We start from the raw sequence: 23937 nt of genomic DNA on the forward strand, positions 1-23937 counted from the left end.
TGCAAAAGTGCCATTGAATACATGGACCCCTTTCTTTTTTATTTTTTATTTTTTATTGAAAAATAAAAAATGGCATCCACAAAGATAAGACACAAAAAAGAAGAAACAAGAAATAGTACCTATGTAGAAAACAGAACACAAAAAAAGGATAAAGTGGGAAAAGTTGTTTCTCTTTGCCCTCCCACCCGACCCTTTGCAGTGGAGCCAAGTGAAAATGATCGAAATTGGGGTCGCCAGTCACCGCGTCGAGGGGACGAGATTTGCAACGGCCGTACAAAGAGCTCCAGTTCCCCCAAACCATGTGAGAGCAGTACGCAGAATGGCAGGTAGGGGGCAGCCTTTCCCTCCTCTCCCATTCCCTTGCTTGCTTGTAGAGAATGGGGATGCCTGGGTTAAAAGAAAGGACTGCAGCTCAGTGGCAGAGCACCTGCTTGGCATGCAGAAGGCCCTGGGTTCAATTCCCCAGCCTCTCCAGTTTAGAAGGATCTAGTTGCAGGTGATGGTAAAGACCCTTCTCTGCCAAGACCCTGGAGAGTGGCTGCCAGTCAAAGCAGACAATGCTGGCCTAGATGGACGAACAGGCTGACACAGCATAAGGCAGCATCGTATGTCTTAATGACTGGAGCAGGCTGTACTATCATGGACTGGCTGGGTGCAGAGGAGCAGTGGGAGGCACCAGCTGGAGAACCCCCAAGGGAAGAAGGCTCACATCCAAGGGGTTGGTGGTGGGAGGACGATAAGCAGTCAGAGGAAGAAGAGGGAGCAGATGGGAGGAGGAGGAGGTGTCGGATGCAGAAGAGGCAACAGGGTTTAGTGAGCAGGAAGAGGCTGTGGCAGAGAGCAGCCCAGAATTGGAGGCAGAAGCAGAGTGGGGTCAAGAGGCAGCAATGAGGCTGGCTGCTGAAGAATCCAGGGAGTCTCCCCCTCCTGCTGTGACCCCCCCCCCTGGTCTCCCCAAACACAGAGAGGAATAAAGAGGGCGCAGCAAAGACAGACAAGGCAAAGGAGCCTCAAGTTGCCTGGAGGGGGGGAGGGAGCAGAGTCTTTGAGAGAGGTAGGAAGGCGGGGACCCTCATTCCTTGCCTCATAGAAGCAAGACGTATTGGGAAGGGTTACTGGGATCACTAGGCCTGTGCTGTTTTGATTTCTTTGACTACAGAGTAAACTTTTATATTGCTGACTTACTCCTGACTCCGGCTCCTGACATGTACACATCCCCTGAGCAGGTTGCAAACCCTTTCTTGTCCCCCTCGCAGGAGAAGGTCGCGGCTAGAAGAAACGACGTGGTACATGGAGCCAGAGGTGCTGCCCGTTCCTGAACAGACCCAGCCCAGCCCAAATGGTGAGCGCTTTTCAGGTTTTTTTTGCACTGTTCTGTCTCCTGAATTGTTTCCCCTGAGGAGCCGTAGCTCAGTAATAGAGTCTGTGCTTTATATCTGGGGTCGGGAACCTCCAGCCCACGGGCCTTTTAGGGCCCACCGGGCCTTTCTCATTTGACCCATTTTGGCCAAGCATTGCCCAGCCGCCCTACACCTTGGCATCATGTCTATGACGTGAGGCAGGAAAAGATGCATCTGGGCCAAAGAGGAATTGCGGGTGCCGTCCATCAGCTGGTCATCCATGCGGGGGGGGGGGGATGGGTTGGCTGGTGTCACTGTGGTACCAGCTGATTATGAGGTGGGCAGCCCCACCTACCTGTCAAACGTGGCCTGCATACATGGGCGAGAGAGGATGCCCATCCCTGCTCTACATGCCTTTCCCGTTACCTGTTATGTCACTGGCATGTTTATACTACCCCTGGAATAAAATGAACACCTGGCACCTGGAGTTTCCTCCTTTTATTTGCTGAGCTGAATCTGACACATAGGAGCTGTCCTGGATATAGTTTTCCCACAGCTGTTGCATGCCAACAGGACTTTCCAGACTGTGGTCTTCTGAATCACCAATGGTCCAAGAGGTCCAATGCCATACCTGATGGGAATTAGAGGTCTCTGAGGTCTAAACTGCAACTCCCAGGTTTCTTGGAGCTATGTGCTTTAAACATGGAATGTGGAGATGACTTCAACAGTTCGCATTCTGTGGTATTTTGGGTTCCCCTTACAAATTTTCTAAAGTTTTTTTTTTTATGGGTTACTTCAGCAAGTCCTGAGGTACGCCCAAACCTGCCGACACTTCCCTCTTCTATGTCAGGAGGTGTCAGTTTGATTACATAAGCCATGGGTAGGCAAACTAAGGCCCGGGGGCCGAATCCGGCCCAATCACCTTCTAAATCCGGTCCGCGGACGATCCGGGAATCAGTGGTTTTTTTACATAAGTAGCATGTGTGCTTTTATTTAAAATGCATCTCTGGGTTATTTGTGGGGCATAGGAATTCGTTCATTCCCCCCCCCCAAAAAAAATATATAGTCCGGCCCCCCACAAGGTCTGAGGCACAGTGGACTGGCCCCCTGCTGAAAAAGTTTCCTGACCCCTGACATAAGCAATAGCACTCACAACCTTAACAATAGATGCAGCAGGAGTGGTGTCAGCATATGCCGGTGAGAAGGGCTGTGGCTCAGTGGTAGCGCTCCTGCTTTGCATGCCGAAGGCAACAGGCTCTATTCCAGGCATTTCCAGGTCAGGTTGGACTGTATGGACTGGCTGGAGGCAGAGGAGTGGTGGGAGGCATCAGCTGGGGAACTCCCAAGGGAAGAAGGCTCAAGGCCAGGGAATTGGTGGTGGCATGATGATGAATGGCAAGAGGGAGAAGATGGGGGGGGAGGTGTCAGAAGCTGAAGCGACAACAGGGAACTTCATTAACGTGTGACCCCAAAATTCCGGATTCTGCCCCCCCCAAAAAACTGATGCCAAAGTTTAGTGCTATTTTTAGTTCTGTTTTGTGCCGCAAACCCTGTGTTCCATGCCACCCCCCCAAAAAAAATAGTCATTGACAAATCGGGGTCACAAGTTAATGCCAACAAATCCAACTTTGTCCAGTTGACTTCAAGCAGGTGCCAAGGTTTAGCGTCGGTTTTGTGCCGCAAACCCCGCATTTTGTGCCAGCCTACAAACTGAGCAATTGACACTCAAACCGAGGTCACTGTTAAATGACCCCAAACCCAACCTTGTCTGATTGACTTCAAACCAGTGCCAAAGCAGTCTGCTGGTTTGGTGCCGCAAACCCCACATTTTGTGCTGCCCCCCGCAAAACTGAGTGCGCTTCAGTGGGCTAAGTGGGGACTTAAGTGGGGACTTAAGTTTGTAACACTATGTCAGGTTGTGGTTTGACTTTCCAACTTTCTTACCCTAACAGGCAGTGTCCCAGTCGACTCCCCGGAAACCGAGGACCCAGTCGCAGAACGTCCCAGTGCCCCCCGGCTCATCCAGCGGGCCCTGCTTCGGGGAACAGCCTTGCTTGCTTCTCTCGGGTTGGGCCGAGAGCTTCCGTCCGCCCTGCAGGAGCCCCCGCCGCCCTCCCCTCCGCAAGAGTCCACCCCCACCGTCCATGTGGAGCTGTGCAAGGAGGAACCTCCTACGGATCTCCTCGTCGATGTGGCTTCTGGGGGCAACAGGGGGGCCTTGCCTCCTCTCTGGACCCAGATGTCACCCAAGATCCCGAGACTTGTGGAAGGTCGCGGCAACAAAACCCAGAAATGGGGTAAGTCCTGGCAGGAGAATTTAGGAGGCTGCAGAGGGGCGGGGTTGATCTGGTGCAGATGAGGGCTGCAGCTCAGAGGCTGAGCAGACGCTCTTCAGGCAAGCAGCCCCTGGGTCAGCCCCACTGTCATCTCCAGCTAGGGCTTGGAATTGTCCCCCTGCCTGCGCCCCAGAGAGCTGATACCTGTCCTTGTAGGCAATGCTAGATGGGTCAGTGGACTTGGGCCACATTGGCGCAGTTAAAGTGCTTATTATACCACTTTTAACCATACCAGCTTCCCCCTGGGAATTATGGGAGCTGAGTATTGTTAGAGGACCCCTTTATTCCCCTCACAGAGCTACCATTCCCAGAGTTCCCTGTGATTCTGTGAGGGGAAATAAGGGTCTCCTAACAACTCTGAGCATCCTTAACAGACTACAGCTCCCAGGATTCTTTGGGGGGTTTAAAGTGGTATCGTAGCTTCCTGTCTTCGTAGGACGGAGGCCTTAGCCAAATATCTGGGTGTTAAACCAGCATAAAAGGCAGTGTCATGGCTGAACATAGTTTTTTGAACTTTCACAACCAGATTCCAGTTCCCCCCAGGGTTTCTTTCCGCTTGAGTTAGGGACATCATGGCTACTGTGTGCTTATCCAGCTAATCCAGAAAGTGGCAGCTAGACTGGTGACTGGGAGCGGCCGCCGAGACCATATAACACTGGTCTTGAAAGACCTACACTGGCTCCCAGTACGTTTCCGAGTACAATTCAAAGTGTTGGTGCTGACCTTTAAAGCCCTAAATGGCCTCGGTCCAGTATACTTGGAGGAGTGTCTTCACCCCCATCGTTCTGCCTGGACACTGAGGTCCAGTTCCAAGGGCCTTCTGGCAAGAAGCCAAGTTACAGGGAACCAGGCAGAGGGCCTTCTCGGTAGTGGCACCCACCCTGTGGAACGCCCTCCCATCAGATGTCAAAGAGAAAAATAACTACCAAACTTTTAGAAGACACCTGAAGGCAGCTCTGTTTAGGGAAGCTTTCAATGTTTAATAGGTTATTATATTTTAGTGTTTTGTTGGAAGCCGCCCAAAGTGGCTGGGGAAACCCAGCCAGATGGGCAGGGTATAAATAATAATTATATTATTATTATGCTCTCTGTTCCTTACAGATGGTGCTCTCCCTTCTCCTTCCTCCCCCCGCAGCCCCCGCTCCCCCCGCCCCTCCCCACACGCCAGCCTCATCTCCAGGCCCCGCCCTTCTCCCGTCCGCAGCCGCATCGACCCCTGGAGCTTTGTGTCTTCTGGGGCCCGCTCCTCCCCAGTCCAGTCCCCTCGCCTGGGGTCACGCCAGTTCAAGCCACTGGGTCCTGAAAGGACCAACCCATTTGCGGCTCCCGATCCCTTTGCCTGTGGGGACTTCTCAGCCCCGAGGGAGCCAACAGCGCCAGCCACCCCTGACCCCTTCCTCGTCGCGTCCAGATTGGCTCCACCCGGGCGGCTCAGCCCTTCTCCGTTGCCGCGCCAGACCTCCCGCCCGCTCCCGCCCGAAGAGGAGCTGCCGTGGTGGACAGCAGCTGCATCTGCTCAAGGACGGACGGCCCCAAAGTGAAGGGAAAAGCAAAAGAAGGCGGTCCCGCCTTCCCGAAGCACCTTTTCGTTCAGGAAGTTGGCGCCTTGAACTTTGAACCCCACGCTCAACTGTGATTGGACATGAGGCTGCAAATGTAGTCGAAGGCTGGGAGCATGGGCTCGCTGTCGAAAGGGGAGACGGGAATCGCTGTCAAAGGGGGAGAGGGGGATTTTCCCATGCCATAGGGGGGAGGTGGGCACACCCCCACACCCCACACACTCGAGTACCTTCTTCCCTTCCTCCCCACTTTCTATTCACTGAGCGCCTTAACCTCAGCAGTGTTGGGAAGACTTTGCTTCTTTCCCAGCCAATTCCTTCAGGGATGTCAAACCACGGGATAGTATTGAGTGCCCCACGGAAGTGATGAGGGGTTGTGTATATTGGGCAGGGGGTGGGGGGTGGGGATGAGGGAGAGCAGAGAGCCCTTTCTCACGCCCCTCCATGTAATGAACACTAACCGGTCAGACCCACGCTGGCAAGTCACTCTCCTCTCCTCCACCTTTGCTGGAATGGCTTGTGGGGCTTCCACGGCCCCCGCACTGGCCAGACTCGCTCGCTGGCAGCTATTGTCTTCATTGCGTACTGATTCTCCATTCACCTTGAGAGGCACAGCTCCACCCTGCCATGACTAGGCCTTAGTGGCTCTCCCTCCACTGAATGCAGGAGGTGGAGCAGCTTTGTCCAACCTGGAGCCCTCCAGATGTTTTGGACAACAACTCCCATCATCCCATAGCCAGCAAGTGCTGATGGGAGTTGTAGTCCAAAACGTCTGGCAGACTCCTAAGTTGGCCAAGGCTGTCATGGAGAGCCTGTGAAGCAAGCAAGACTCCACTCTCCTTTCTCTGTATCCTTTGTCCCCAAGACGGGCATCACTCCTTCCAATTTATGCAAGGAGGGGAGCCTGCCATGGTTATCTTAACCCAAGCAGGTCCGAGGATGCTCTGCAGCATTCAAGAGCGAGCCACATTGCACAAACATGAGAGGAGATAGCCCAGAGTGGGGGTACACACTGGAGCCAGATTGCCCCACCTGCTTGTGCCTGTCTTTTGACGTGGAGGTGTAAGAGGAAAGCAAAGAATGTCTTGCAACGGGATGCACTTGCAACGAAAAAAAGCAGTGCTTTTTCCTGTTTGGAGCCTGACAGCCACTAGCACTTTGAATGTGCAATTCTACTGTGTCCGCCTCTCCCCTCTCCCCACCCTACTTGAAATTCACATGTGAGTGCCAGGCTCCCTCGTGCACCTTCTCCCGCTCCACGAGGGAGCCACCTGTGTCAGGCCCAATCTCAACTTGCGACGGGCCAAGCCTGTGAAATGAGACCAAATAAACTTCTGATTGCTGCCTCCATCCCATGTGTCTCCCATGGTCCATAAAGGGGGTCTGCAACACCTCCCTAACAGTGGGTGTGGGTCAGGGTGAGAGCGAGAGAGCGCAAACTCCTTCCGTGTTTAATCTGGTGACTGGCGTCTGCAAGAGTCAAAACAGCAGCCTTGTCTTACAGTGGTACCTCGGGTTACATATGCTTTAGGTTACATGCGCTTCAGGTTACAGACTCTGCTAACCCAGAAATAGTACTAAAGAAATAGCTAAAGTGGTGCTTCAGGTTAAGAACAGTTTCAGGTTAAGAACAGACCTCTGGAACGAATTAAGTACTTAACCCGAGGTATCACTATATTCCATGCCTGCATTTGTGATAACTTGGAACTTCGGCCACATTCCCATTCAAAGCACTACGACACCACTTTAAACTTTAAAGGTGCTAATGGAAGGAATTTATTATTATTATTATTATTATTATTATTATTATTATTATTATTTTGTTTTAACTACGGCAGACCAACACGGCTACCTACCTGTAACTAGAACCACTTTAAACAGTCACAGCTTCCTCCCACAAATAATCCTAGGAAGGGTAGTTTGTTTAGGGAGCTGAGAGTTGTTACGAGACCCCTAGTCCCCTTGTGGAATAACAACCAATCCCTCTTCACAGGGCACTCAGTATTGTAACTGAGAACTGGGAGGGGAAAAGGGGAGTTCTTTAAAAGCAGAGTGTTAGAAACTCGGCTGGAGTGTATGCCACAGGTCAAGAAAGGTTCCAAGAGGGCTGCGTGGTTAAATATTTTGTCGGAGGAGGGGGCGAAGGGACCTCAGCCCCTAGGAGTTGGCTCCTATACCCTAAATGACAGCTGGTGTACTGACCCTGGATTTTATCCTGAGTGATGGCCAGGACCGGACACAAAATGTATTGTCAAGCCAATTGGGAGCAGTGACAATAATACCGTTGGCATCCATCTGTCTCGAGAAACGATGGAGTGTGCTTTTGGGGGTGAAGTCAAACTGCTGCTTTAGCAGCCTTGAAGTGATGACAAGATCCCACCTCCCGGCCTCATGATGTGGTCCAAAGGAAAGCAGAGCAATACGTTCGGCACCAGCTTGCCAGAAGGGGGCGTACAAGGAGCCATCTGACCGTATTGGAGACTCTGAATTTGTGTAAGGTTTACTCCTTAGCCTTTTCTTCTCCTGGAGGTATTCCACAAGGCAGCAGAGGTTTAAGAGCAGAGTTTTCCTTCACCTAGATGGGCTACCTCCCCAGGTTGACGAGCCCCACCTGCCCCTCTTAACACTATTAAATATCCATGTAACTGTCCATGTTACATTATTAAATATCCATGTAACAGCAGTGTTTGATTTCAAAAGAGGACGGTTCCTCAAAATGAGGAAATTGGTTAAAAGGGGAAGTTGAAGGGCAGAGCCAAGAGGGTCAAATCACTATAAAATGCTTGAAAGTTGTTAAAAACGGAGGGGGTGAGTGTGCTAGCTACCCCCCCCCCCCAAAAAAAATCACTGCCAAAGGCAAGTTAGAGAGTGACAATATGGCCTTGTAGACTCCAATACACAAGGAGGCATGTTTTACAACCATGATTTTCAAGGTTGTAATACACCCCACCTTGACCACAGGACCCCCACTCTTCAGAAGATCACCCTTCTACTTGTGGAGGTAGGTCAGAATTGGGGGGGGGGTAGCACAGTTGCCCCTTCCATGGCATGTTCTATATAGAAAGGTAAAGGGACCCCTGACCATTAGGTCCAGTCGTGGCCGACTCTGGGGTTGTGGCGCTCATCTCGCTTTATTGGCTGAGGGAGCCGGCGTACAGCTTCTGGGTCATGTGGCCAGCATGACTAAACCGCTTCTGGTGAACCAGAGCAGTGCACGGAAACGCCGTTTACCTTCCTGCCGGAGCGGTACCTATATATCTACTTGCACTTTGATGTGCTTTTGAACTGCTAGGTTGGCAGGAGCTGGGACCAAGCAACGAGCTCACCACGTTGCGGGGATTCGAACCGCCGACCATCAGATCAGCAAGCCCTAGGCTCTGTGGTTTAACCCACAGCGCCACCCACGTCCCTATGTTCTATATACTAATGCAAAATGCACGAAAATACTAATCTGTGAAGCAGCAGCAAAAATGGCCAGTGTGGTTTTGGACTGCATTAATAGAGCACCTCCTTTGTGTGTAGACTCTCCCAGGTTCAATCCCAGGCATCTCACAGGTAGGTCTGAAACTGTCAGCCGGCCAGTGTAGACAACAGAGAGAGACGGACCCGTGAATCTTGACTCCTGCTTCCGATGTTCTTTAAGTGACAGGAAGCAAGAGTTCTGCCAGTTTAAGACACCTGGAGATGCGCGGAAATTGATCCTGAGACTTCCTATATGCAAGGCTCTTTGACTATGGTAGGGAAAACACTAGCTGGCAGCAGCTCTCGTGTTGTTCTTTGCCCAGCGCTACCCGCAGAAGCCTGGGATTGAGCCGGAGACACCCCTCCTTCCCCCCGGCCAAAAAGGGTCCTTTTTGCTCTTCTTGCGTCCTCTCTGGGCATAGAAGCGCACTCTCGCTGAGGCTGGATGCCATGAGTTGTGCAAAGTTAGACGGCGCGCCCGGGAAGCCGAGCTGCGAGGGTTAAAGCAGCTGTGCGTCACGGGGAGAAGGAACCGGTTGCCGCGCCCTGGGCTGAGGCCAGCTCACCTGGGACAGGTGAGAAGAGGCTGCTGGCTCGCCTGCTGGGAGAGGGAAGGGCCGGGCCGGGCCGTCGAGGATGGCGCTGTGTCCGGCCGTGCCACCGTCGTGGCGCTACGGGTTGCTGCTGGGCGCCTACGGGCTCTTCCTGCTGGTGGGCGCCGCCGTCTTCGCGGGCCTGGAGGCGCCTCCCGAGCGAGCCCTGCTGGCCGCCCTGCACGACGCCCGCGCCCGCCTGCTGGCCGAGCACCGCGCGTGCCTGTCGGAGGAGAGGCTGGCCGGCCTCCTGGAGCGCCTCATCGACGCCGGCAACTACGGCGTCTCCGGCCTGGGCAACGTCTCCGGAGACGAGAACTGGGAGTTCACCTCGGCGCTCTTCTTCACCGCCAGCGTCCTCACCACCACAGGTAGGTCGTCGAGCTCAGCTCGACGGGGCACCCCTTTCCTTTTGGAGCGGCGCAGGCAGAAAACCAACTGGGAGAGACTCCAGCTGCCCTCGGCTGCCCAAGCACACGGCTCCCTGATCCAGTCTCAGGCAGCAAGGATGGAGGAACCGTCCTGACCGCCCAGCTGTTGGGGGGGAGCCACTGTGGTGCAGCTAGACCAGGGTTCAAATCCCATGGCCATGAAGCTCGCTGGGTGACCGTGGGCCAGTCACTGCCTCTCAGTCTGGTTGTTGTGGGCATTAAATGGAAAGGAGGAGAAGCATGTACAGTGGTAGCTCGGGTTACATACGCTTCAGGTTACAAACTCTGCTAACCCAGAAATATTACCTTGGGTTAAGAACTTTGCTTCAGGATGAGAACAGAAATCGTGCTCCGGCGGCGTGGCGGCAGCAGGAGGCCCCATTAGCTAAAGTGGTGCTTCAGGTTAAGAACAGTTTCAGGTTAGGAACGGGAACGAATTAAGTACTTAACCCGAGGTACCACTGTACACCCCTTTGAGCTCCTTGGAGGAAAAGATGGGACAAAAAGGCAGAATTAATGATGATGATGCTACAGGAGAGCCACCTGCCCCAAGCCTGGCAGTGGCTGGCTAAAGTCCCCTGCAAACAAAGGTCTTTTGCTCTCGCCTGCTCCCTGATCCTTTGAGCTGGCGATGTTGGGGATTGAACCTGCATCTTTCTGTATGCCATGCCAGGCACTCTGCTCATTGAGGTTCCTTCTGCATGGCAAGCTTCGCACAGAGAAACATCCCTTTTATTTATTTACCTAATGGTAATTTAAAGGCATATTGGCCATTTATGAGCTATGTTGTTATAGTCTTACAACACCTTATAATGTCATACAAGCAAGCAAAAAAATTTTTAAAAAATAAAACACCCCAATCTAAACCAGAAGATGAAGTTAAGGTAATGCATCAGAAATCCCTGATAAACATTCGTGTAGAGGGGAATATATAGTTTATGCTAACCAAAAAGCCTGGCCACTAATAAAATATAACTTATTAAGAGATTAAGTTGTTGGTTAGGGTTAAATAGATTGAGCAATGCCAGCACTGGGCATTTACAGGTATTTTGCATAGTTGTTGCTTTTATTTCAACAAATACTTCCTCCCAGAACTGAGCCACATGTGCATGTCCACCACATACATTGACTCAAGTCTTTATAAACAAAACAAAAGTATTATCAGTCATTTATATCTTGCCAGGACTTTGCAATCAGTGTAAACATAATGTGGGTATAAAATGTGCCAGTATTAAAACTGAAGAGCAAATACAAATGCCAGTAAAAACCAAGACCATAAATAAAAACAACTGCATGGAGAAGGGTTTCCTCCACTGGATAGCTCAGCTGGCTAGAGCATAGTGTTGATAACACCACAGTTGTGGGTTCGATTCCTGTATGGGACAGCAGCACGTTTCTGCATTGCAGGTGGTTGGACTAGATAATCCTCAGGGTCCCTTCCAACTCTACAATTCCAGACCCTCCAAGTGTCCCTATTTTCCAGGGACGTCCCTGATTTAGAGAAGCCATCCCGGTTTGATTTGATCCTGGAATGTCCCACTTGGAATGTCTAAGGTAAAGGTACCCCTGCCCGTACGGGTCAGTCTTGACAGACTCTAGGGTTGTGCACTCATCTCACTCTATAGGCTGGGAGCCAGCGCTGTCCGCAGACACTTCTGGGTCACGTGGCCAGCGTGACAAGCTGCATCTGGCGAGCCAGCACAGCACACGGAACGCCGTTTAACTTCCTGCTGGTAAGCGGTCCCTATTTATCTACTTGCACCCAGGGGTGCTTTCGAACTGCTAGGTTGGCAGGTGCTGGGACCAAACGACGGGAGCGCACCCCGCCGCGGGGATTCGAACCACCGACCATGCAATCGGCAAGTCCTAGGCGCTGAGGTTTTGCCCACAGCGCCACCCGCGTCCCCTTGGAATGTCTACTGCAGACTAAACATAACGTCTTCCGCAGACTAAACATAACCAGCTCTATTCCACACAATAATTCGTTTCCAGACCCCCTCACGTGCCTGGCTGTCCTCCTCTGGACGTGCTCCAGTTTGTCAAGACCCTTCACAAAATGTGGTGCCCAGAACAGCACTCGCGATGCAGCCTGACCCAGCACAGAATAGGGTGCCACACTTATTTCTCGTGATCCTGCCTAACCATGTGTATCTAGGAACACGGCCTGATTCCAACTCTTAAAGGCAGTGAGCCATCAGGTCGCCATGGGCTAATAGTATGAAAAGCCTTTATTATCCTAGAGGGCACGTTAGATTCTCAGTGTCAGGATAACGCAGAACAATAGTACATTGCATTACCGTTCCACAAAACAAATTAGAATGGAGGTTGCTCTTTCCTGGCTAAAACACACCCATTTTGTGTTCCTTTTTCAAACTGGGTACATCCATGGATGAGCTTTGTTTGGACATGTTATTCTGCCTTTCCAGAAAACATGAGCAAATACGTTCTTTGCAAATTATGAGCAGAGTTCCCAATCTGTTAACAATCCATAGAAACGGTGGCCTGGGGTGGCACCTTAATCACGTGCAGAGGTCAGGGAATAGCATTTTTCCTGTGCCATAATGCAACTTCTTCTGCAAGTGCTGATCCTTAGATAGCCAAAAACTCTATCACACTCCTACAAAAGGATGGGAATTGTGGTGCCAAGCAGGTGGAATGCCCCTGGTTGGGGAAGGCGACTTTATTCAAAAGAAAGAACTGGGTGCAGGAGATGGTTGTGTTCAGAAAGTACAACTGGCCATTGGTGCCTGCAATCCCCTGTGCTTTAGCCAGCAGAGTTTGGTTTAATGGTGGCATCAGGTAGGCAGTCCCACCTCACCTGCGAAAATGGTCCAAGAGGCTTGGAGGAAGTCAGGATCCACCCACCAACCAGCTCCAGCTCCCCATCCACAAAGTACAAAGGGGAAATGAGCTTTTGTATGGCAGTAGAGGCATTAAAATGTGTCCCATGCCTTATACCAGAGTTATTTATTTAGTTTGTCAAAAGTACTCACTGCAATCAGCTGAATGCAACCAGCCATGCTCTGGCCTCCCCAATCTCTCTCCCCTCCAACGAAAACTAATAAATGAATAGATGAACAACCTACCCACGTGACACTGATGCAAAACCCCTGCAGGGATACTATGCAAAAGAAGGAAAAATCATTACCCCCCCTTCTTTCTCCCACCTCTCTCTCTCTCCACATGTTTTCTCCTCACAATGCCTATGATAGCAGTATCTTACACCAAACGTAACTGACCTGTAGATAGGAGTCTATGAACTTAAAACAGAGAGACTATATGTACCTTTGTTATCCATGAAAATATTTCAATAAAAATAATTTTTAACAACAATATTATAGCTGATGAGTGAGCAAAATCCCTGAGCAGAAGCAGGCCAGCTTTGGAGGAGCAAGGGGTTGCAAACTGCCCAAAGTCATTGCAAATGCAAAGAGGGGAGAAAGGGCAATGTGCCCATTCGATCCAGTGTTGCCTATTCTGACTGGCAGCAGCTGTCCCGGCTGCCAGGTCCTGAGAATTTCCTTTCCCCATCGCTGCCTCCCTGCTCCTTTGAACAAAGTCAAAACTCCTGCATGCAAAGTGGGACCGCTGTCACTTAAGTTATGGCCCTCCGGAATGACGCTAAACATCAGAAGAAGGTGGTGTTGATGTTTTGGGGCGACAAATGAATGGTGCTTGTTCCTCCGTATTTTATACTTGCAGCTGAGGATCAGCTGGGCAAAACCAAAAGCAGAAAAGGCCCCACCCTCGTATGACTACAGACGCAAAGATAACACGACCTGGATCAGTTGCCCTTTAACATACTTCAAAATAGTTCTGCACACACAATCAGAATGATTAATGTCTGAGAGGTGGCCTGCCCTGGATGGAATTGCTCTCTCCAGGAAGGAGTAAATCTGCAGTTTGGCATCCTCCTGCACTGTCAATGGAGCCTCAACTGACCTTGGTGGCTAGAGTGCCTGTTTTCAGCTCTGGCCGCTTCACCAGAGGGACAGTCCCAGATTTACAGAAACCATCCTGGTTTTCTGATTTGATCCCAGAATGCCCCCATTTTCCTTAGGACATCCCTATTTTCATTGGAGAAATGTCAGAGGGTATGGTGTTATGCGACTCCCAAGCTAAGGAACTAAGAAACTCTACAACCTTTAGAAGACATCTGAAGGCAGCCATATATAGGGAAGTTTTTTAATGTTTAATGTTTTGTTATGTTTTTTATATATGTTGGAAACAGCCCAGAGTTGATGGGGCAACTCAGTCAGATGGCCGGGGTATAAACAATCAAATTATGATGATGATGGAATAGGACGTCCCTATTTTCATTGGAAAAATGTTGGAGGGTATGAAAGACAACTCGGAAACTTCCGAGCAGCAGCCAGCTGCCAGATTACTGGTTGGTGTCTTCAGATCTCAGATAGCCCCTGATTCAAAACAGCTGCATTGGTTTCCCGGCCTCATTCAAGGTGCTCACATTAATGCCTTCTCTGGGGCAGCCCCTAAGTTGTGGAACTCTCTCGCCACAGAGATGCATCTGGTGACTTTGTTATCCAGCTTTCATTGAACACTGAAGACACACCTCTTCATCCTGACCTCTGGCCTCTTGACACTGTATATTTTAGGAGCCACCTTATTTTTTATTTTTTGTTTTTTTAACTGTTTTTAATATTGTTATAGGGTTGCTATATGTCTGGAATTTCCCGGACGTAGCCAGGATTTGGCTGTCGGAAACAGTGTCCAGGCGGAAATTGCATAACTGTCCCGGACTTCCCATGTCGGAAGTGTAGATTTTGTCTAATTTACTTAAAATAGCTTCATTTGTTGTTGTTGAGATTTTTCAAAAAAATTAAAAAAAGCTCAACAGTTTTGTGACTGTTTGAAATGCGGCAACCCTAACTGTGCATTATTGTGTTTTAATATTCATGTTGTTTTTTAATTGTTGTAACCTGCCCTGGGGCTCTAGAGTGACGGGCAGGTTATAAATTATTGTAAATAATAATAATAATAATAATAATAATTTTTTAAATGGCAGGAGATGCAAAATTGTCTCTAGCCTGTCAGCAAATTGCATAGAGAGACTGTTATTATGCCAGTTCATTCTTCCACAATAAAAAAGCTCAAAAACACTGACATCCTGGAGTTAATCCAGATCACCCTACCTGGAAAATTCACCATACCGACACGCCTAGACTAGTGCTCAAATTACAGAGGAGGCCAGAGCGGCCCATCCTATTTTGCAGAAGACTTTTAGAAAGCTACAGGGAGGCAATGATTTTATTATAACCAGAAGAAGCACTTGGTGTGATGGTCTCTGGCATACCATGCATTTAAAACATCCTTACCCCCAGAGATGCAGTGGCCGGGGGGGGGGGGGAGTCAGTGGTTGGGGAGGGTCAAAGGCACATTACTATTTCTGTAGCAGGGACCCTGCCATCACCCTAGAGCCACCAAAACAGTGTGAAAGGGGAGCCCTTTAGCCACTAAGAAGATGCACTCCCATTCATTGTGCTGACCTGGAGCCAATCAATGTGAAAGGCGGAGAATCAGCCACTGAGGATTGGCTCCTAGGGTCACTCTGGAGAAGGCGCATAGGAAGAACATTGAGGTTGCCTTGTTCTGTGTGCTCCCAAGCTAAGCATTTAGGAATACTGAAAATGCAAGGGGCTTCTGTTTCAAGAGACTGGCGTGCAAATTCTGTTACGTACAACAAGGAAAACACAACGCGAGTCAATCTGACATAGGCAGCTGCCCCTGCCCCCCAAAATCAATCAAATAAATAAAAACACTTAAGTAAAAGTAGAAACTATAGAAAAATTTTGACAGATTTTTCTGAGCACTTGGGTTCAGAAGAAACAACTTGTTGAAGCATTTCGTTCCAAATCTGCTAGGCAGAGGATGGTCACAGGTGGGTGTCCTGCCCCCCACCCAGCATCAATCCTGCCTGCACCCATGCACTCCAAAAGCAGATATGGGTGCACTCCAAATCATTTGCACCAAACATAGCAGATCTAGCTGAAAGGCAACACATGGAGCTCTATCCTCATTCTGTGAGACGTCGTCAGAGTTCAAAGACATATTTCCACCAGGAAAAAAACACCCAAGGAAGGTGCAAAGAAGTAGGGTATAGCCTAGCAGGTGGGTCTGGCCTGTGGGAAGGTAGGCCACTTAGCGGAGACTCATGCAGCAGCGCCTGTTCTTCTCGCCCACAGGTTATGGACACACGGTCCCTCTCTCGGCTTTGGGCAAAATATTCTGCATCCTGTACTCGCTGCTGGGCATCCCCATGACCCTGTTGCTCCTGGCCTGCCTGCTCCAGCACCTTCTGCCCATCCTCAGCCACCGTCCCGTCCGGTTCATCCAGACACGCTGGGGTTTCCCGCTGGCCCGCGTGGCCCTTGTCCACGCCATGGGGCTGGGGCTGGCCACCCTGGGGCTCTTCATCCTCATCCCTGCCATCTGCTTCTGGGCCCTGGAGGGCAGCTGGAACTTCCTGGAGTCGGTGTACTTCTGCTTCATCTCCCTCAGCACCATCGGCCTGGGCGACTACGTGCCGCGAGGGAGTTCACAGCCGCCTCTGCACGAGCTCTACGAGCTTAGCATCACTTGTAAGTCACTAGGCGGCGCTGCTGCACACTTATTATTATTAATGCGTAATTATAAGATCACTGCTATCTTCTTAGTTACGGAATCTGAGAAGGGGGCATGGCTGCCCCTGCCGTGAAGGAACCCTGCATTTCTGAATTTGCCATTGCACTACTGGTTGGGAATAAAGTGTTAAGGTTGAAGGTTTAGGCTTCAACGAAAACTTCCAAGTCTCTCTCTCTCTCCCTCCCTCCCTCCTTCCCTCCCTCTCTCTCTGGTCAGGCATTTAAATTAGCCAGAAGCTGTTCAAATCCTCACTTAGCTAATGGGCTCGACCAAGCAGATGGGCTCAGATTTCCGCTTAGTCTGTAAAATGGGGACTATCGACCTTCCGCAGCGTTTGAAACAGAAGTGGAAGCAACTTTCACAATGCACTTTTTGCAGCGGATGCGAGCTAGAACGTTGTTGTTGTTATTCCGCCCTTCATTCATAACAGTTCAAGACAGTTCACTGAATCAAGTGCAGGATAAAAATAAGTAAATGAGTAAAACAAAACAGCAACCTCCCCCTTCCTACAGGCACATTTAAAAGGGTATAAAATATTAATCAGCCCAAGGCCTGGTTGAAGAGAAACGTTTTTGCCCGGTGCCTAAAAATATATAACAAAGGTGGCAGGTGAACCTAGACGCAATGTTGTCTCTGCCCCAAATGGCTTACAATCTGGATTAAGACCTCCATAGCAAACGTGGGGTGAGAAGTCAAGGGCTGAGGTAGGGGACACATGGGGAGGCTGGCCATGAGAGAAGAAGTCAAGAGGGTGGGTAGGTAGGTGAGGCATGGGTGGGAGGTCAAAGGGAGAAATGAAAGGGGAGGCAAGGTACTAAATATTGTCAAATGGGGGAACTGAAACAATTAGGACTAGTAGCTTGGTTTCCTGGCATGCTCTGGTCCTTGGTTTTGCCTGGCGTGCTCTGGTCCATGGGGTCACAAAGAGTCAGACACGACTAAACAACAACAACAAGAAGCTTGGTTTCCGGTGGAAAGGGCCTATAAAGGGGGCATCGTGATTAGGAAATGCTACGACTATGCTCAAGATCAGTTGGGGAGATTTTTTTTTTTTAAATAATGCTGCCCCTCCCTCACTGACCTTTATTTTCAAACACACACCAGGCTATCTCCTTGTTGGCTTATTGGCCATGCTTGTGACTCTTGAGACGGCCTATCAGCTACAGGAAGTCCGGGCTTTTGTGCGTTTCTTTGCTCCTGCCAGTGACCCACCCCAGGAGGACGACGACCGTCTGGAGATCTTGGCCAGAGACCAGCTTGCCTTGGCCACAGTGTCTGGTTCCACTTCCCAAGATGTGCCTATGGAAAGAGGGGCCACTTGACATCTCCTGGGGGGAGCCAACCCTCCCCCAGTCACCGGATGCTTTACTTTTCTTTATTTGCGTTCTTGCTATTTTACTGTATTTTATTATATTTGTATTATTGTTGTTGTTGTTAACTGCCCTGAGCGCCATTTGGCAGAAAGGCAGGGTGCAAATTTAACTGATGTAAAAGAAGAAACTGCACCCTCAGCTCCTCCTGCCCCTGCCCAGCCTTCAGTTTGTACCCTAGAAAGGAAGATTATATGTGATAGAGAAGCATGCAGAGAGGAAGCAAAGGCTTTGCAGGGCATGGAGAAGCCACAAGTAGAATGCCCATATTTTCTCGGGGGGGGGGGAGGGAAAACAAACAGCAAGAACTGAACCCTCTCCTCGAATGGCAGCGCTTTGTGATTCTGTGGGATGACTCCATTCAAGCATGGTTGATCTATGTCCAATCGCTCTTCTAAAAAGAAGAATCCAGGAAGCAGTGCAAATTAGACACCACCTCCCAGACTCACGTAGAACTCTCCTTCGTTCTTTCTCGGGCCACATTCACAACGTAAGTAAAAAGCACTATGATGCCACATGGCTTCCCCCAAAGAATTATGGGAACGGTAGTTTGTTAAGAGAGGAGACCCCCCATTCCCCTCACAGAAATGCAATTCCCAGAGTGGTTTATCAATCAACCCCTCTTCCCAGGAATGAGGAGAATTGTAGTTCTGGGAGAGGAATACAGGCCTCCTAAACTCTCAGCATCTTTAACAAACTACAGCTCCCATGATTCTTTGGGGGAAGTCACAGCTTTTAAAGTGGTACAGTATCTTAGTGCTTTAAGCATATGGTGTGAATGTGCCCACCCCAGCACATTAGAACCTAAGAGATGCAGTAGCCATGAAAATCCCTCAACATGCACAGCTATTAGGCTGCACCACACATAGTAATTTTTAAAAGCTTCCATACATACAAGGAAGGAAAGCTGTGGTTTGGATGCGGAGACCTTATATGCTCCTCCCAGTCGCTTTTGAGATATTTCCCACTCTGGGTATGTTTAGCCTGGAAAAGAGGAGACTGAGAGGAGATATGAGAGCCATCTTCAAATATTGCAAAGGCTGCCACATGGAAGAGGGAGCAAGCTTGTTTTCTCCTGCTCTGGAGGGGAGGACCCGAACCAATGGCTTCAAGTTGCAAGAAAGGAGATTCTGACTAAACATCAGGAAGAACTTTCTGACAGCAGGAGCTGTTCTGACAGTGGAACGGTCTCCCTCGGGAGGTGGTGGACTCTCCTTCCCTGGAGGTCTTTAAGGAGAGGATGGATGGTCGTCTGTCTGGGATGCTTTAGCTGAGATTCCTGCATTGCAGGGGTTGGACTAGAGGACCCTGCCAACGATTCTGTGATGATGCTGTCCTTCCACTGTCAGAGGCAGGGTGTAGTGTAATTTGCCAAGCAACGAATGCAGATTTTACCTTTGTACAGCAGGTGAGTTTCTACATTCACTCCTGTATCCGCCAACCAGGAAAGCACAAGGTGTTAGCAGAGTTTGAGAGCATTTTCCAGTCTAGCAAAACACTAGGGTGAAAGCCACAGCTGAGAAGAGGATTTGTAGCCTGGGCAGATTCCAAAGGGTCAAACACAGAGGCCTCAAGGGCTGCATTTGGTTCCTCGGCTTCAGGTACCTGAACAAAGCAGGTGCAGTTATGTTTATCTGGCTGTCAAAAGGGTAATTATTCTGGCTGCATGAGTAAGTCAAGGCACTTTATGTATCTAAATATAAGAATATATTTTCCTATTCTTCTTTTTAAAAATTATTTTTACCCCACCCTGGGGTCCTTTGGGAGGAAGCGTGGGAGAACTAAATAAATGAGTGGTGATTTTGGAAACCACCCAGAGACTGTTGGGTTTGGGGGCAGCACAGAAAGGCAGTTAAATAAATAGTCTGTGTGACTCTTTCAGAGGAGGGCAGTTCCCTTGCAGCAATCGGTGAGGGTCGCAATGCATTAGCAGAGGAGAAAGAGGGTTAGAGTAATGAGTTCTTACTTATTTATACAGCTTACACAGTCAATTAGCACAAAGATGAGATTAGACTATGAGTGGAAAAAGGCTGACTGATTGTAACAAGCCAGGAGCAAAAACTAGAGGTGCTACAGCCCACTTCCTAGAAGTCTTTGCTCCTGCCTAGTCAAGGGACAAGGGCTGTTTCCCAACCCAATGCCTGCATGATGCCAGAAATAAACACCCCTGCCATCTCTATTGCCCCTTGTCCTCTTTCCCGTATTCTCTACCCCATTTTCTCTGATTCCTGCTTATTTATGTACCTAGTAAAGGTAAAGGGAACCCTGACCATTAGGTCCAGTCGTGACCGACTCTCAGTTTTCCTAGAAAGGTTTTCAGTGCTGAAGGCCTTCTGATTTGGGTTCTTTGTTCAGCTCTATCTGCTTTATCGATGTTCAGCTTGCTGTATTAGTGTAGAATTGTAGTTTGTTATGTAATCATCTCGCTTTATTGGCCGAGGGAGCCGGCGTACAGCCTCCGGGTCATGTGGCCAGCATGACTAAGCCGCTTCTGGCGAACCAGAGCAGCGCACGGAAATGCCATTTACCTTCCTGCCGGAGCGGTACCTATTTATCTACTTGCACTTTGACGTGCTTTTGAACTGCTAGGTTGGCAGGAGCAGGGACCGAGCAACGGGAGCTCACCCCGTTGCGGGGATTCGAACCGCCAACCTTCTGATCAGCAAGTCCTAGTCTCTGTGGTTTAACCCACAGCGCCACCCACGTCCCCATTTATGTACCTAATTCCCTTTATATCCAGTCTTTCCTCCAAGGAGCTCAAGGTAGTGCACATGGTTCCTATCTCCCTGCCCACCAAACTTTTTTCTTCATCCTTTCGACAACTCTGTGAGGTAGGTTACACTAAAACAGGGAATGCCAACCTTTTTAGTCCAGTGGGCACATTTGGAGTAAGTTAAGGGCCCCCTCTGTTTGCTTCTCCTCCCCCCCCCCACAGAGTAAGTGCATATAAACAAACTTAATTTTCCCCAAAGGATCTGTGTTAAAGGTGTATCCAGTAAACTGAGCCCTGAAAAACATGCCAAAGTTCAGAAGGAAGTGGGAAAGAGCCCCACTTCCTCCTTCAGCTCTAGGTACTTTTCGAGGGAGAAAAAGGTAACCAGCCTCACAACTTCATGTCCAAGGGGGCACTAAGTGGGGGGTGGCATGCTCAGAGGCTTTGTGAGCACCACAGGAGGACCTCGAAAATGTCGCATATTTTGGTGACCCCCTGGGCTAAAAGGTGCTGAATGGCTCAAGGTTACAGAGTAAGCTCCACAACCGACTAGGGATTTGAATTGTAGTTCCTCAGACCTTTGTGCAATACCGCCATACCTTTAGGCCTTTGTTCTGATAAGCCCTAGGCCTTCCTGCTTACTTTGTTCTAACAGCATACAACATTTCCTGTTCTTTTGATACCCCTGCCAAGCTCTGTTGCCACACGGAAGGGGGACTGTTCAGCAACGTTCTATAGCTATACCTCACAGCAAGTGTTCAAAGACTTTCTGTGACAGAAGGGCAGCTCAGCCAATGGCCACAAAGCAGCAGATGATTTCCAGCATGTATTGCGAACACACCACAAACTACCTTCCTCACGCACCTTGTGTCTTTTGATGTATTTATTTCAAACTCTGGTACAAATTTAGTGCAAATAACCAGGGAGCGACTGGGCTGAGGAGGAGGTGCAAAACTGGGTGGGGGGGGGGCGGCGGCAGAGAGAAGTTGGCCACTGTCACATCTGCCTTTAGGAGTATTCAAGGCACTTTGTGGCTTTTGTACCATCGACCAACAACAAACATTGATCATTAAAAAATAATAGAGCCAAATAAACTTTGTAAAAACGGCAGAGGTGGGGAGGAGGCACCCGTTTTCAAACCCAAAAGAGCAGCTCACATGCATGTGCACGCACACAAAAATCACACACACACACAAAAATAAATATCGTTCCTAAAATTTGGAGTGTGAGAATTTGAAAAGTTGATTTCTTCCCTCTCCAGGTAAACCAGGGTACATGGGCACTGCCCTTTAAAAGTGGCATCTTCTCTGGGGAGGGCATGGACATAGGGTAAGAGAAAGAAAGAAGAGTTTGGACGATCTCCCTTGCCCCAGTGGGGGAAAACAAACAAACACACACACGCACACACCCCTCTTTGGCATGAGCAGTCAAGCAGCTGCGGCCCCCCCAGAGGACTGTGGGCAATGACGTGCTCCAGCAAGGCTGTGGCATGGCAGGCGAGGCCCTCCCAATGGCTAGTGGGGATTTAGGGCTGGGGTTGCCTTAGGAGTGGCAGAAGTGCTCTCGTGTGCTGTGCCTCCTGCCATCCCATGTATGGGGGAGTGCGGGGAGAAGAGGCAAGTTGCACCGGCCCATCTCAGCTGACACGGCACTTCTCCTTGCGGCTGAGCTTGTGGCGTCTCTGCTGCAGTCCCCGTTCCAACCGGGCGTCCTCTTCCAGAGCTCTAAAGTGGTGTTGGAGGGGGGCAGGCGGAAATGGGGAAGAACAACAACAGAAAAGCACCATTAGTGGGTAGAAAGTAGAGCCACGTCACCGACAACAACTGGTTGAGTCCCCCCATGCTCCATAAGTACCTATCAAGAGCCCAGATGGCCAATGGCCCATCTAGTCTAGCATCCTGTTCTCACAGTGGCCAATCAGATGCCCCAAATGGGAAACCGACAGGCAGGACCTCAGTGCAACAGCGACTCTCCCCACTTGTGGTTTCCAGCATTTACTAAACACAGTAAACGCTTATTTCTGAGCAAATGTGATGCAGAGAGGATCACACTTTTTAATCGTTGCACCACTTCCATTTATCAGCAAACTGCCATCCTTCTGAACATTCACCCTCCTCAACTAGCAACCATCACCTTAAAAGACATGTTTCCCTAGGGAGGCAAGTGTTTTGTTTTGTTTTTAGAAAGGGAGCAAAAACTTGAAGTTTCAAGAGGGGTGGAATTACATTTGTCCTTCACTTGCTAACAACATTTATCCCCTCCAACCTGCTTCGAAGAAAAACAAAACCAAAAAGAGAATTGGTTCCATGAAATCAATGGAAAAATTAAGGTTCTAGTCCTTAATAGTTTGTAAAACCCTCTCATCCTCCACCCTGATTTTTTAAAACAAATTATTTTAGATGTTCCATTCAGAAACAAACTCTGGTTTCCAATGTTTACATTTGACGGGAACATCAGTGTTTACTGGGGGGGGCGGGGCAGGGTAGGGCAGGGCACAGGCTGACACAATAGCCAACCTACGTCAACGAAACGAGTCTCTCTAACAGCTGGCATGATATCCAGGTACCTCATCACCCCTATTATCTTACTATTCTCATTTCTATACTTTAAAATATGCTCAATATTTTAAGAATACTGTATATTAACTCTTCTTGTCAATACAAGTTTCTCTCTGCAGCTACATGGCAAGGACAATAGAGAAAATTTAGTGTTACATATTGAGCCTCGAGGACAAGGAGCCAAATGAAATGGGGATTTGTGTGTGTGTGTGTGTGTGTGTGTCTGCATGTGTTTGCACAGTATTCCCATTTATAAAGGTCTCCTCCCCATGTGTCATCACTGTCATCAAACACCCCCCCCAACCCTTTCCCCAAATCCTGACCAAAGGGTTAATATCTAAAAAGGAAAAATTCCAACGCTCATGCATTCCTGGATCAGGAAATGTGGCTACAAAGGGGAAAGGTACTCTGCACATGTGCAGAGGCACTGGTGCTTTTGCTGTTGCTTGAGTGCTCAGAAAGACCTGGTCCTTGTATCAGGAGCCCAGAGTCTAGGAAAGCTTGGGAAATGAGGCTTTTTGGCTGCAAACAAGAGGATTAACAGGCACCAGAGAAGTTCTTATACCAGCGGACCCCCAACTTCCATTCTCACACATCTGTAGTCCCTGGTGGGAAGGAAGGTAGCTTCCCCCTTGTGCTTTAACTGCCAGCATCCATCTTCCCTCACACTCCAAAGAAGAGATGAGCCACTCACATCCTCTCTTTGATGTCCAAGTCTCTCACCAGCTCATCCCTCTGGTTCACCAGCGACACCAGCTCTTCCAGAAGGAGCTGCTCCCGCTGCTGTTGAGCTTCTGTTTTGAGCCAGTCTGGAGTGGGGAGAGGCATAGCAAGAGAGGCTAATCCACCTTCCAAACCACAGATATACAAAGCCACATACAGATGTACAGTGGTGCCCCGCAAAACGAATGCCTCGCAAGACGAAAAACTCGC

At 49.5% G+C, this 23937-nt stretch overlaps 3 protein-coding genes and 1 long non-coding RNA gene across 7 annotated transcripts in view; 3 read left to right on the plus strand and 1 right to left on the minus strand.

The window, feature by feature from the left end:
* MAP3K11 (mitogen-activated protein kinase kinase kinase 11) overlaps positions 1-6585 on the plus strand; it is a 29558-nt gene extending 22973 nt beyond the window's left edge. The window contains exons 7-10 of the mRNA XM_080986237.1: positions 200-326; positions 1257-1342; positions 3293-3637; positions 4778-6585. Coding sequence (XP_080842363.1) covers positions 200-326; positions 1257-1342; positions 3293-3637; positions 4778-5217 — 998 coding nt within the window. The 3' untranslated portion in view covers positions 5218-6585. The remainder of the gene's footprint in view (positions 1-199; positions 327-1256; positions 1343-3292; positions 3638-4777) is intronic.
* LOC308466046 overlaps positions 1-19912 on the plus strand; it is a 170293-nt gene extending 150381 nt beyond the window's left edge. The window contains exon 2 of the long non-coding RNA XR_013980635.1: positions 18296-19912. This is a non-coding gene — a long non-coding RNA (uncharacterized lncRNA). The remainder of the gene's footprint in view (positions 1-18295) is intronic.
* Positions 9319-17863, plus strand: KCNK7 (potassium two pore domain channel subfamily K member 7). The gene is made up of 3 exons (XM_080986470.1): positions 9319-9661; positions 15925-16320; positions 17468-17863. Exons 1-3 carry the CDS (start codon positions 9334-9336, stop codon positions 17683-17685), a joined length of 942 nt encoding a protein of 313 aa, XP_080842596.1. The 5' UTR covers positions 9319-9333; the 3' UTR covers positions 17686-17863.
* Positions 19913-21311: 1399 nt separating the features above from the next.
* The window catches only part of EHBP1L1 (EH domain binding protein 1 like 1), a 42708-nt gene continuing 40082 nt past the window's right edge, over positions 21312-23937 (minus strand). For all 4 annotated transcript variants that reach the window (XM_080986157.1, XM_080986156.1, XM_080986159.1 and 1 more), the window contains 2 exons: positions 23699-23813; positions 21312-22170 (listed from right to left, as the gene is read on the minus strand). In XM_080986157.1, the coding sequence (XP_080842283.1) occupies positions 22083-22170; positions 23699-23813 (203 nt within the window). In that variant the 3' untranslated portion in view covers positions 21312-22082. The remainder of the gene's footprint in view (positions 22171-23698; positions 23814-23937) is intronic.

Source organism: Podarcis pityusensis (genome assembly GCF_964106645.2).
Source record: "Podarcis pityusensis genome assembly, chromosome: 16".
NCBI classification, from domain to species: domain Eukaryota; kingdom Metazoa; phylum Chordata; class Lepidosauria; order Squamata; family Lacertidae; genus Podarcis; species Podarcis pityusensis.

Bases quoted from the DNA above. Each gene is read 5' to 3' on its own strand.
- KCNK7 (XM_080986470.1), top strand. From the start codon at position 9,334: ATGGCGCTGTGTCCGGCCGTGCCACCGTCGTGGCGCTACGGGTTGCTG. The intron at 9,662-15,924 runs GTAGGTCGTCGA...TCTCGCCCACAG, and splicing joins CAGCGTCCTCACCACCACAG to GTTATGGACACACGGTCCCT. The intron at 16,321-17,467 runs GTAAGTCACTAG...AACACACACCAG, and splicing joins CTACGAGCTTAGCATCACTT to GCTATCTCCTTGTTGGCTTA.